We start from the raw sequence: 13,358 nt of genomic DNA on the forward strand, positions 1-13,358 counted from the left end.
TAAATATATGGGAATTCAACACTCAATAAATACTCACAAGGAAGAATGTCAACATAACGGTTTTTATTCTGGTTAAAGGACTTTCGAGCTTCCTTTATAGGAAACTTGCTGAACACTCGTGGGATGCTCTGAAAGAAACAATGATTTCTTGGATCACAGCAGATTCAGGAAAAATAATTTTTCCCTTACCAATGATTGTTTTGAGTAAATGAGATATCCTGTAAAATATTTTCTTCATATTGATAAAAAAATTTGCTTAGAGTAATCGAAATTAAGATCAGGAATTATGTTAAAAAAACTTTTTCTTACAAATTAATGATTGATAACTTTCAGAACAAATTCTTGAGTGGAGACAAATTTAGGATTAGTTGTTGTGTCACTATCAAATTCATTTAAAAACAGATACTTGGATGAGTATAACTACAAAATCAGCCGAATACATTTTGTGACACAACTTCATAATACAATAAAGCATTACATTAAAATATTTACTAGCTCCACACTATAATCCCATCAACCTCTATGAGTCTCTCTCCTGGTTCATAGATATCTGCTAATAATATCTACTTTGCTTATGTTGCAATATCGAGTGGGATAAATTATAAAGGCAAATGGCAATATAAATACATTTAAAGTGGAATTGTCTTGATGTCGAATTTCTCATCACATAACAAAAGCAACACACACCTGAAATTCAGCCAGAAAAAGTCTTCCTTCATCAGCAATCTTCCTCTTATAAGTTTCCAACAAAATATCTGCATGGATTGGCTCCACATTCATCAGTTGTTTTTCATCATCTGGAAACATATTAAAGATTCACTAATAGTTATATGTGTCTTTCAGGTGGGCATACACATTTCATTAAATTTACACCGTGTACTCAATCCTTTAGCTTCTTTCCTCCTTGTACACATTTCACCTGAGAAATCTCACTCACACACAAACATTTACCTATAAATCAATGACTTTTCAATCTTGTACTTCAGATCTCTTCTGGGCTTTATATTGTTCCCTCTACTAGAATGTTCTTCCCCATTTTCTATGCTTAAGAGAAGGGATCCCAGACCAAACATCACCATTATAAGGACATTCACATTTTTTCGATTATATGCATTTTATAGCAATTACTATACTTATTTATTTATGATACAATATTATTTTTCTTTGTATTGTTTTCATTTTCAACTTGTGAAATACTGTAAACATGCAAATGAAATAAGACAATATAATTAATACCCTTATACTCATGACTTAGCTTAAGTTGATCATCTGCTTACACTAAATGGTGAAACAAGTTATATTAATTTGTTATGCTTCAAGTATATGAAACACATTATATACTATGTTTGTGAAATAACTTACTAAAGAGTAAAAAGTATACTAACCATAAGAAGCTATAATTGCATATGGAACTTGAAAACCAACAGCTTTAGAAAGGTAAGAGAATTTAAGCTGTCACGTATGTAAAATTATGTTTTTCCTACTCTTCCATGTACTGCTGATAGTATTTCTTTCAGTAATCATATTAATTGTACCAATTTATCAGATAAGAAAGAAGGTATCCATGAGGCTGACCCATTTATCTTATTGCCCATGGAAACTTTCTATACAAGCACAGCTCTCAAACTGGGTATGTGCAATTGTTTCTTTAGGTTGTTGGGAATGCCTGGTATTCATTGATTCTGAACTGAGGGCCACATTCAGGGTTTCTTGGGGTCTGAGTGAGTAAATTCTACTGCGTTCCAAGGTGCAATCAGTATCAATTTTGAGATAAAATATTTCATTGACACTTTCCAAGTCCACCTTAACTCCTTGAGATGGATTTTCCTTTTCTGCTCAGGTGTTTATTACTGATTGTACTCTTCATTCCTCCCTCAGCCTATCAAAATGAATCCTCAGGATACCCTATGTCAGTGTTATTTATTCACTAATATTTATCAAATCCTAGGTACTCACTTTGGTACTGGGCATAAAGCAGTGAATAAGAAAAAAAACCTCCACGCTTTCACAAAGCTTACATTCTAGCTAGGGGAGGATAGTCAACAACCAAATGAATAAATATGTAATAAGGGATCAGATAGTGTTACATTCTGCAAAGAAAAATAAAGCCTTTTAAGGAGCTCCAAAGATTCAGCCCTAAAGTTTCTGCATAGAGACTTGGTACCTGCTATTAGAGGGAAACACTTCCAACACAGATTAACACAGACAAAAGAGTTCTGAAATTATTCCTGTCTTAAGCATGAGAAAGCAAGTAAATTTCTTTATTGTAAACAAAGGTTCAATTTCTGTAACTTTGTCCCCTTTTATTGGATCAGAAATCATATTTTTTAAAAATTAAATAATATAAATGTTGAAAAAAAAAGATAAACAAATTTGTTTTCTTCTCCTAAGTCAAATTGCCGTTCTTTGTCCAATCCATAAATGTTTCTTTAGTGGGAACAGCCACCATTCCACCCTGGCGAGGACTTGAGGAGACATCCCATCTCCTCATCTCTGTGACTTCCATCCACTCTTCCCTCCACCACTCCCTCATTTGTTGGTCCATTTGTTCCCCACAATCTTAACAGACCAGATTTCTGCCCTCGCACACGGTTTTCTATCTTCTATGTATCTATAGAACCATACACATTCAACTACTAGGGCATGTATCAAATTACTGTTGTATTTGTTGATATATCTGCTTTCCTCTATTAGATTCTAAACCCTTTAAGGGCAGAGTCTGTGCCTGTCACTGTAGTACTCTCAGTACCTGGCACAATGCTTGGCGTACACTGGGAACTTCACAGGTGCTGAGTGAAGGAATTTAAGTTTTATCACTGTATCAACAGAAGTCCAAGAGAAGTTAAAAATGCCCAATTCTTATTTAAAATGAATGGGGCCGGGCGCAGAGGTTCACGCCTGTAATCCCAGCACTTTGGGAGGCCAAGGTGGGTGGATTACTTGAGGCTAGGAGTTCGAGACCAGCTTGGGCAACATGGTGATATCCCTTCTCTACTAAAAAATACAAAAATTAGCCGGGCCTGGTGGTGTGAGTCTGTAATCCCAGATACTTGGAAAGCTGAGGCCCATGAGAATTGCTTGATCTGGGAGGCAGAGGCTACAGTAAGCAGAGATTGCACCACCGCACTTCAGCCTGGGTGACAGAATGAGACTCTGTCTTAAAATAAATATAAATAAATAAATAAAATAAAATGAATGGATTCAAATGCAGGGGAAGGATTCATCAGCAAAAAAGATGCATACTTACCCCTTTCCACAAGCTCCTGTTGTTCATCTAAATTGCTGTGAAAATAGGAAAAATAAGTTTCTATATTCTCAAGAAGCACGGAATTCAGTTGGCATTTAACTTATATTTAATGAATATATTGAAGGAAGAAAGGAAGGAAGTCAGGGATAAGAAAAGGGGAAGAGAGGAAAGGAGAAGAGGAAAGCAGGGAAGGCAGGAAGAGCCCTGAGCAGAGGGAAGACAGAAGGATGGGAGAAAGCAGAGTCAGAGAGGAGAGAGGAGGGTGAGGGAGGAAAAAAACAACCAAGACTTGTCTGCTAAACTCACATAAGTAGCTACATGATTTTATTTTAAATCTTCTGTTTTTCATAAGATGTGGTTGTTTCTGTCCAAAGAAACACATTAACTTCCCCAGACATCTCCCTCCTTTCTTTTGCTTTTGTCACTCCTAGATCTCTCTGACCCACTTTGTACTAAAAAACACACATTCTTTTCACTGGTTATTATTAAACAAGTCCACAACATTATTAGTAAATTTAGAAAATAATATTAATGTTTAATTCAAACCAATAAAACCATACTAAAAGTTTTTGATTAAAAGTTGTGTCATGAAGTGGGCTGTATGCTGTCTTCTCTCTAGTTCACGTATTTCATTTAACTGGTTCCATCACTGCCATATGGATATGCATTTGCACCATTACTACTACCATTATTATTTAAAAATGTATAATAACTCTTACCAGGACCTTTTCTTATGTAGATCATAGATTTTATAGAGAACAACAAGCAGAGCTATTGATGTCACGATAATCAGAAATGCCAGAAATGCTATCAGTGCCTTAGAATTATCTAGAAATGAAAAATAATACATTCAGAGAATGATTGTCAAATAACTTGCTAGACCGATTGAATAATCACCTCCAAAGTATTTATATTTTAATATTTTTAAATTTATTGTGAGGTTTTAAAAAATAAACATTTTAGAATAAGGTCAAATACAATAAATTTCTAATTCTGTGATTTTGGCTATATTGTTCAGAACCAATGAAAACATTTTATATTTAAGAAGAGTAAGAATAGAAGAACAATTATCTTTCTTTTGATTAAATAATGTTCTTTTATAAGACACATTTAAATTTAATTCTCTTTTTTATCAGACACTTCATTTTGAAGGGATCAAGGAGGTAATCCAGTTATTATAATTTTTGGAGACAAACTCATATAGTTTAACTTTATATGCAGAAGCGGGTAACCTCTTAAGGGGATGAGAAGACTTCTACTTCACGAAGATAAACCCTCTTACCTGTCCATTGAGGTGTAAAATCAATTCACCAAGAGACAAAAATGGTTTCATTCTATAGTTAGGATAAGACTTAGCCTGACTTAAATATTCACTAAGTTTAATGTGAAATCCTGCCCTTTCCTCTCTTCCTGTAGAAGAGAGGGTGTGTTGGAAATATCTCCAGTATATTCACCTTTTCTTATGTAGTGAAAATGCAGCAAAATAATGCGGTGACTTAGAGCCTCAGCTCCAGAGCCCGACTGCTTAGCTTCCAATCCTAGCTCTACCACTTCTTAGTTGGGAACTTGGCCAGATTCCTTATTATCTTTGTCCCTCCTTTCCCCAAATCCTAAAATGCAGCTAAAGGTGTTGATTCACAGTAGACACGTAGCACGGTGGCTAGGATGTAGTAAGTACTAATTCTTCACTACTCACAAAAAAATATTTTTGGCTTTTGGTCATCTGCCAAACTCAGCTCTAGGTACTTAGGATATCTACAGAAAGAAAAACAAGGGTCCTGTCCTCATGGAATTGACTCTCTAATGAAGAAAAACAGATAACTAATAATAAACAGAAGAAATAAGTAAATGGTCAAGTAGGTTAGAAGATAATAAGGGCTGTGAAGATAAAAAGGAAGACAGTCCGTGGAAATGCTACAGAAATAATATTAGTTTTCAGGAAATTTGCATTCTCTTTGGGGGAAATAGACACTAGAAAGGTAACTAAACAGACAGGTGCTGTGGCTTACCCCTGTAACCCCAGCACTTTGGGAGGCCGAGGCAGGTGGATCACTTGAGGCCAGGAGTTTGACAGCAGCCTGGCCAACATGGTGAAACCTCATCTCTACTAAATATACAAAAAATTAGCCAGGCATGGTGTGTGTCTGTAATGCCAACTACTTGGGAGGCTAAGGCATGAGAATCACTTGAACCGAGGAGGCAGAGGTTGCAGTGACCCAAGATTGCACCACTGCACTCCAACCTGGATGACAGAGCAAGACTCTGTCAAGAAAAAAAAAAAAGAAAAAACGAAAAAAAAGAAAAGGAAAAGAAGAAGAAGAAAAGAAAAAAGAAAGGTAAGTGAACAAATGAAATAATTATGTATTTTTTCATATACTCTGAAAAAAATAAGTAGGGTGATAAGGAAGTAGAGGGGATGTATTTTCTGTATGGTGAGTGGAGGCCTTGAGCATGAGACAGTTTTTCTACAACTGGAAAGACGGAAATGACTCTATCAAGCAAACAGCTGCCAGAAACAGTTCATCTCATGATCAAAATTTCTGTCACTGGAAACTCATACAAATAGAAATATTGAAAATCATTTCAGATACAGACTGTAAGACCTGAGCTTGAATTCAGGCTCTGTCATTTCTTTGACTCATAGGGCAAATAGATTAAATTATCCAAACTTGAGTTTCCTCATATATAAAATAGAAATAATTTTATCTCCTTTAAAGGGGTATTTATACTGCAGGCATATATAAAGATGGATGGGATAGATGAATGTGAATATATAGGTGGATTGCAGTGAACATTTTTAGGGAAGAAGTTCTTATTGCAATAGACTCCTAAAATGACCCAAACTGTTCCTTGTCTTATCGCTATCTGAAATTCCTTTCACTGAAATTGTCAATCCATACCAGTGATTACTAGTATGCATATATCAATCAGCATGATTGTTTCCAGATATTGTGAATAAAAACCTCATCAGAGGCAACATCTAACTTCTAGAATACTCTGAAGCGAGATTTTGCAAGAAACTGCAAATGACTATAAGTTAGCATTCCAACCCATAATAATTAGATTAAGTTCTACAAAAATATTAAGCAGCATCAGACTTTTCTCAACAAACTTAATAATAAAATAGCCAAGTCTTCGGATAAAGCTTGCAATCTAAGCACACATGTGTTTCCCCCTTCTTTCCAGGAACTCTGCTAATATTAAAAAACTGAAAATGCCATAGATTTATAATGACAGAGAAAATGAGAGAAGGGAAATTAGAAGTAAAGCAATTTCAACAAGTTGTGGAAGGTAGAAAACAAAAGAAAGGAGGCCACAGCCTAAATCAAAGGAATAGATTCCATTTACTCAGAATGCCCGAGTCTCAGGTTTGAAAGTGACATATGCAGTAAATGTGAATCATGGGTCAGAACACAGAAGTCAAATGTCTATTTACAAAAACAATAACAACAACAACAATAACAAAAAATATCTTCTTGAAAAAATACTACCAGGGAGGAGAAGACAGAAGGAAAATTAAGTGAAAGCAGTGAGAGACTCAGAATAAAGTCAGGCTCAGTACAGGGAAGGGATGAGGCGCAGGACTAAAATTAGGAGGACAATGTAATTGTCCACATATGCAATAGTTGGACACCTATCTTCCTGTCCTACTGTGAGAAGAACCACTTTTTCACACTTTACCATATGACAAGGAGTAGAATAATTCTGGAGATTAATTTCTGGAGATTAATTAGTTTTTGGTGATAATGAATGATATCAGAAAAAAATAAATCAGCAATATCATAGGAAATCTCCTCAGTCACCAAGATCTTCTAAGGACCACAGAACATCTAATCAACCTTTCCTGTTGTCTCACTGTGACTATGACTAGACTATCAATAAGAACCAAGCTCTTAAGGAAACCATCAACACTGAAGGGGAATGCCAAAATAATAAGTCAACTTATGAGTTTTATGACTAATAGACTCAACAAAAGACTATGGGAAGAAAGTGGAGCAAAGAATTCTCAGATATATAAATCTTCAGGTTACAACGGTCAATAGCATCCAGAAAAAATGAATGAAAAAGATTCAGGGCCAGGCGCGGTGGATCACACCTATAATCCCAGCAATTTGGGAGGCCAAGGCAGGCGGATCATTTGAGATCAAGAGTTCAAGACTAGCCTGACCAACATGGTGAAATCCCTTCTCTACTAAAAATACAAAAATTAGCCAGGTGTGGTGGTGCATGCCTGTAATCCCAGCTACTCGGGAAGCTGAAGCAGGAGAATGACTTGAACCCAGGAGGCAGAGGTTGCAGTGAGCCGAGATTATGCTGCTGCAGTCCAGCCTGGGCAACAAGAGCGAAACTCCCTCTAAAAACAAAAACAAAAACAAAACAAAACAAACAAACAAAAAAATCAGGTAAGACCAAGAATAAAGAGACAAACCTAATATTTCCGGGGGAGGAAAACTTGGGAACAGACCGAAAAAAAAAAAAAAAAAAAAAAACCAGAGAGAGAGAGAGAATCAGGATGGAATTAGAATGTATAATTGGATTCAGGAAAATAAGACATAAATAATTTTTAAATTCTAAAATTTTTAATTTAGAATTTTATACCTAGTCGATATACTGAACAAGTGCCACAGTAGAATAAAAATATTTTTTTGTATGGGAGAGTTAGAATTTTTTTTCTTACACTAGAGAACGTATATCAGTGAAATCAGAAGGAAAAAAAAATAACTATGTGTGATACAGCAAATCTAAGCCAGAAAACTGATGGGGCAATATTTCAAGATGGCATGTGAGAGTCCAGATCAGAGCAAGAAGAAAGGGTCCCCAGTTCAATTGACAATGATGTCAAAATACAGGTGGTGGAATGTTATGCCGGGGAAACCCAACAACACATCCCCAGTAGCTGTACCCTAGCAATTCACAGCCCAAGTCCTTTCCTGGAATAGATATCACCATTTTAAAAGAAACTATATTATTTATCTCTTAGGATGATATTTTGAGCAGAGAGTGAATACAATGTTGTCTCCTTTGTGGAAAAGGGATGAGGGCTAATTTTTTGGCTCCATTGACCTGGAAACCTGATAAAAGTGGAATATTAACTGGTTACCAGACAACATTGTTAATGGCAAAATGACCCTTGATTGCTAAACTACACCTGAACAGGGAGTGCTATATATGAACTCTATTGTCCTCATGGGAAGTACTAGCTTTGGGTTTCCCTGAGTGCAGTGCCCACTCATAACTGTGCACACCCCTGTTGGCATGTCTGGAAGCCATGCCCATGGAACTAGTATAAGAGATACTGATTCCTTTTGGAATGCAGCTCCTACACCTACACATGTGGTCTCATTCTCTCATATCTCAGTTGTCTTTGAGAGTGCCATAAGAAAAGTAGCTGGATTGCTGTGTGCACTGCTGCAAGGATTCCCGCTGCCAGGCTCCCTTGCTAGCATGCTGTGCTTTCTGTTCTGTGTCTTTCCAAGTGAAATTGAGTGTGAATGTTCAGCTGAGTCTATGATTGCTGTAAATTATTTACAATTTAATAGGAAAGAGTCAATGAAGTCATTTTTATTATAAAGATATTATAAAAGAAAAAGGTAATGTGGAAATCAAATCAAAGCTATCTTGCTGGATTTTTTTGACATTTAACTCAAGGAGATTTTATTTCATAAATCTGAGCAGAAAGAACTAAAACTTTGCAGAGGGCTTAGTAAAGCAGTTTGGAAAATACGCTGTTTTTATATTTTCTCTTTTGACTTTGCATTCCTATCAGTGATTGTGCACATGCATATGTGTATATGTAAGAGAGGAAGAACTAGAAGTGGCAAAGATAGAAAAGACCTAGAAGTTGCTGACAACGAAGTACATACAGGCTTAAATAATTCTATTTACAATGTTAACTGGTAGAGAAAGCGCAAAATAGAGTACTAGGTCTCCTTCCTCCATAGGCCCAGATCAACTGGTAATGTCAGTAACTCTAGAAAGAGCAGTATACAATATTGTTTATACATATATATATATATATATGAAGGAAACTATAAGGAGACCCCAAAATAGAAATGGTTAAAAGTGGTTGCCTGGCAAACAGAATCGTGGGTGGGGAATGTAACATGCAGCTGTTATTTTCATTATTATAAAGAAATTTAATTCTAAGTAATTTTTCATGTACACCTTTACTTTGATGAAAATATTTTAAATATCAGTGATAAACATTTATATAACTATATTGTTATTAGGGAGTGCTTATCTTAGCTTCCATTAGGTAAATCAAGACAGACTTGTATCCAAGGCCCACTTCTGCTAAGCATATGCTTAAGAGACAGAATAAAATAGATAATCTAAAATAGTACAAAAACTGTTACTAACATGCTATTTCATAAACATAAACATAATTTAATAGTTTGGGTATATAAATCCTCTTATGAATTCAACAAGCCTTTAATAATTGAATCTCTTAACTTGAATTTAAGATACTGTATTTAAATATATTTACCTATATATATGGTTTTACTGACAATTAAAAATATTATATTTATGGAAAAGATATAATTTAAGCATTTAACAATCAAATGTGATTATAAGTGTAAAATAATATAGCTTTATAAGCATTAATATATATCTTAATATATATAATAAATATCCCAGTGATAACTTACAAGATGTTGATTTATATAAAATAACTGGTTCTCCAGAATAGTCTCCATTGTGATAATAGGCCTGAATTTCAGTAACAAAAAATAAAATAATTAGTTTTCTAGTGTGAATTTATATATCATAATTTAAAACATTTATATTATCTTTCAAACATTTATATTATCTTTCATACATGATAAATGTTTCATCAAACATTTATATTATCTTTATTTACATTAAAAGTATGCTAATTTGCTTTAAACTTCAAGGTTATGTTGGTATGTTGTCAAATATATTTGAAAAGACAAAAAGATATCTCACTTAGCAATAATAATATTAATAGTTATTAAACAATTATTAAATAATTATTTAAAACAATGAAACTGGATGAAGAAATAAAATCCGATACATCAAAATATTCATAAAGTTAAAATTCCCTATTAATAGGCTAATATTTAATTAAAAAAGGAAATTCAACCATAAGCTGTTTACTAGAATTATGCATAAACTGCACATACATTTTTTTAAGGGCAAATGGAGATATAGTAAAATTTACTATACAGGTATAATGCATAAACACCTGTGTCTCATAAAATGTAATACAAATAAAGTGAAAACAATTTACATATACAGGGAAAATGAAAGGAGCAAAAGAGCAGTAAGAATCTTTGACCAAAAAAATTTAACTAAAATATATTTGAATAATATCATTAAAAGAGAATAATAATAAATATAATAAATCTGACAAATAAGCTTTTATCCTATGGAGAATATATAATTTACCCAATATTCACAGAATATTCATAAATATCACTCATAGAGCTGTAAAAATTATTCTACAAATCCTAAAAGGCAGAAATTGTAAAAGCCAATTAACTTTTATAAGCTAATAATTAGTAGCAATAAGAAATTAAAGCACCAGAAATGTAGAAAAACTCTCTTAAATAATGGATATATTAAAAACTCTTCCAAATTATAACTACAGACCCATCAGAAATCATCAATAATCAAAATGTTTTACTTTAAGAATCATTGATCACATTTCATGTGAAGGCCTTCAGAAATTAGTGAAAAACGATGTAGACATGGGTTACAGTCAAAATTTTATCAAAGTACAATCTATAGCCTTTTTTTCTTTTGGTTTATAAAAATGAAAAAAAATTACAAGGAAGAAAACACTTTTAATCCGAAAGCCACCTGAAGAGCATCAAAATAAATCTACGGAAAAGAAAAGTAATAGTAATAAATCAACTTCATTAATTTATTAACCAGAGATCACAATAGTGAAAAAGCTGAAATGACTGCTCTCTCATGAAGGAGTGAAGGGGTGAACGCAAAACATGATAATGGAGACAGAAATAAGCACAAAAAGAAGGTATGGCAAGTATAATAAAGAAAACAAAAACCATCTTTTGAAGATTGAGGGAAGAGAATTCAAAACTGAATAATTATCTCCTACTTTGAATGTTAAGGTTGTATTTTAATATGATGTACACCTATATTTTTCCAGAGTAACTTATAAGATTCGAAGAGTGAGAGAGGCTAATTCTAGGAAGTGGGAAGAGCATGGAAGGAGGTGGCTAAAAAGAGTAACACCTAGGTGCCTCTGAGAAATTATAGAGAAACCAGTGCACCTGGAGCTTAAAGGGCACTGGAGAAGTAGTGGGAAATAAAGTATAATATGCAATGATGTGACAATAACAAAATATTTCTTTTACGTTGACTATTCCTTGAAAAAATATATATGGCACACTCACTCAAAAAGAGTAAAATATCTGAAAAGACTAATCCTATTGAAAGAAGATATAAATGAGTCTTAAAGAATTTCTCTGCATGAAAGGAATGAAGACAAATTTTTCAGGAACAAATCACTCCTATACTATTTAAAGTTATATAAGATAGGCCTGGCACAGTGGCTTACACCTGTAATCCCAGCACTTTGGGAGGTAAGGTGGGCAGATCACTTGAGATCTGGAGTTCTAGGCCAGCCTGGCCAACATGGTGAACCTGTCTCTACTAAAAATACAAAAATTAGCCAGGCATGGTGGTGCATGCCTGTAATCCCAGCTTCTTGGGAGGCTGAGGCAGGAGAATTGCTTGATCCTGGGAGGCGGAGGTTGCACTGAGCCGAGATCACGCCACTTCACTCCAGCCTGGGTGACAAAGCAAGACTGTTTCTCAAAAAATAATAGTAAAAATTTTTTAAAAAGTTACATGATATAGAAAAACAGGAACATATAAGCAGTGTGTTGTATCAGATCAGTGTAACCTTTATACCAAATTTAATAAGAATGATGTCATCAAACACCTATGCCAGCACCATCTCTACTCACTGAATGATCTCCTTTTTGAATATCTACTAATAAAGACAACAATAGGCTGTTGATTTCAGTAATACTGAGAGAGTAACACACAATGACAGAGCAGGGATTTTTCTCTTAGAATGTGACAATGGTTTTGCATCATATAAACTAATCACACCAGGGCATCACAACTATGGCATCATCTATCATAATGCCCTAAAAATAGATAAAATCCAACCTACATTTCCAGTTCAAAAACAAAATCAAAAAGTTTATAAATATAAAAACATTCCTTTAAGTGATAAAGAACATGGGCTGGGCATGGTAGCTCACGCCTGTAATCCCAACAATTTGGGAGGCCGAGCCAGGCGGATTACTTGAGGTCAGGAGTTCCAGACCAGCCTGGCCAACATGGTGAAAACCCATCCCTACTAAAAATACAAAAATTTGCCAGGTGTGGTGGCAGGTGCCTTTAATTCCAGCTACTCGGGAGGCTAAGGCAGGAGAATCACTTGAACCTGGGAGGCAGAGTTTGCAGTGAGCCGAGATCACGCCACCACACTCCAGCCTGGGCAACAGAGCAAGACTCTGACTCAAAACAAAAAAAACCCAACAAAACAAACAAACAAAACAAAACAAAAAAAGAATATGAAGCCGTTTGTCAACATCATATTAAAAAGTTAACTATGGAAATTTCTATTTAACAGGTATAATAGTGACAGATACATTTGTTTAAAAATAAAAAGGGGAATTATGTAAGACAAAGTGCTGTGAAGAAAACTAAAAGGCAAATTACAAACTGATAACATTTTTACGCATGTGACAAAGAGTTTAATATCATTAATATTCAAGGCATTTCTCCAGAGAAAACTGTATAAAAGAGGTAAAGAATAACACAAAGAACAATAAGTAAAGAAACTTCATTAAAATAAAGATATCAATACCATATTTCAGCCACCAAATAAAGAAAAAGAAAGGCATATTCAGTGTTGCTAAGCCTCTCAAGAAGCAGTCATTTCATACACTGATACACAAGAGCAATTTGGTAAATTTTATAGAAAAAAAGTTACATATTCAAAAAACCTCAAAATACATTTTAACCCAATAAATGCATTTTTAGGAGTTTATGAAACATAAATTATTAAAGACATTCAAAAATTTTGCTTTAAGTGTGTTATCGG

General features: G+C 34.3%; 1 protein-coding gene across 6 annotated transcripts in view; it reads right to left on the minus strand.

The window, feature by feature from the left end:
- The window catches only part of PTPRC (protein tyrosine phosphatase receptor type C), a 120,030-nt gene that overhangs the window by 25,667 nt on the left and 81,005 nt on the right, over window positions 1–13,358 (minus strand). For all 6 annotated transcript variants that reach the window (XM_032136286.2, XM_032136278.2, XM_032136279.2 and 3 more), the window contains 5 exons: window positions 9,898–9,958; window positions 3,967–4,075; window positions 3,248–3,282; window positions 688–797; window positions 38–128 (listed from right to left, as the gene is read on the minus strand). In XM_032136286.2, coding sequence (XP_031992177.1) covers window positions 38–128; window positions 688–797; window positions 3,248–3,282; window positions 3,967–4,075; window positions 9,898–9,958 — 406 coding nt within the window. The remainder of the gene's footprint in view (window positions 1–37; window positions 129–687; window positions 798–3,247; window positions 3,283–3,966; window positions 4,076–9,897; window positions 9,959–13,358) is intronic.

Source organism: Hylobates moloch, unplaced genomic scaffold (assembly GCF_009828535.3).
Source record: "Hylobates moloch isolate HMO894 unplaced genomic scaffold, HMol_V3 SCAFFOLD_18, whole genome shotgun sequence".
NCBI lineage: Eukaryota > Metazoa > Chordata > Mammalia > Primates > Hylobatidae > Hylobates > Hylobates moloch.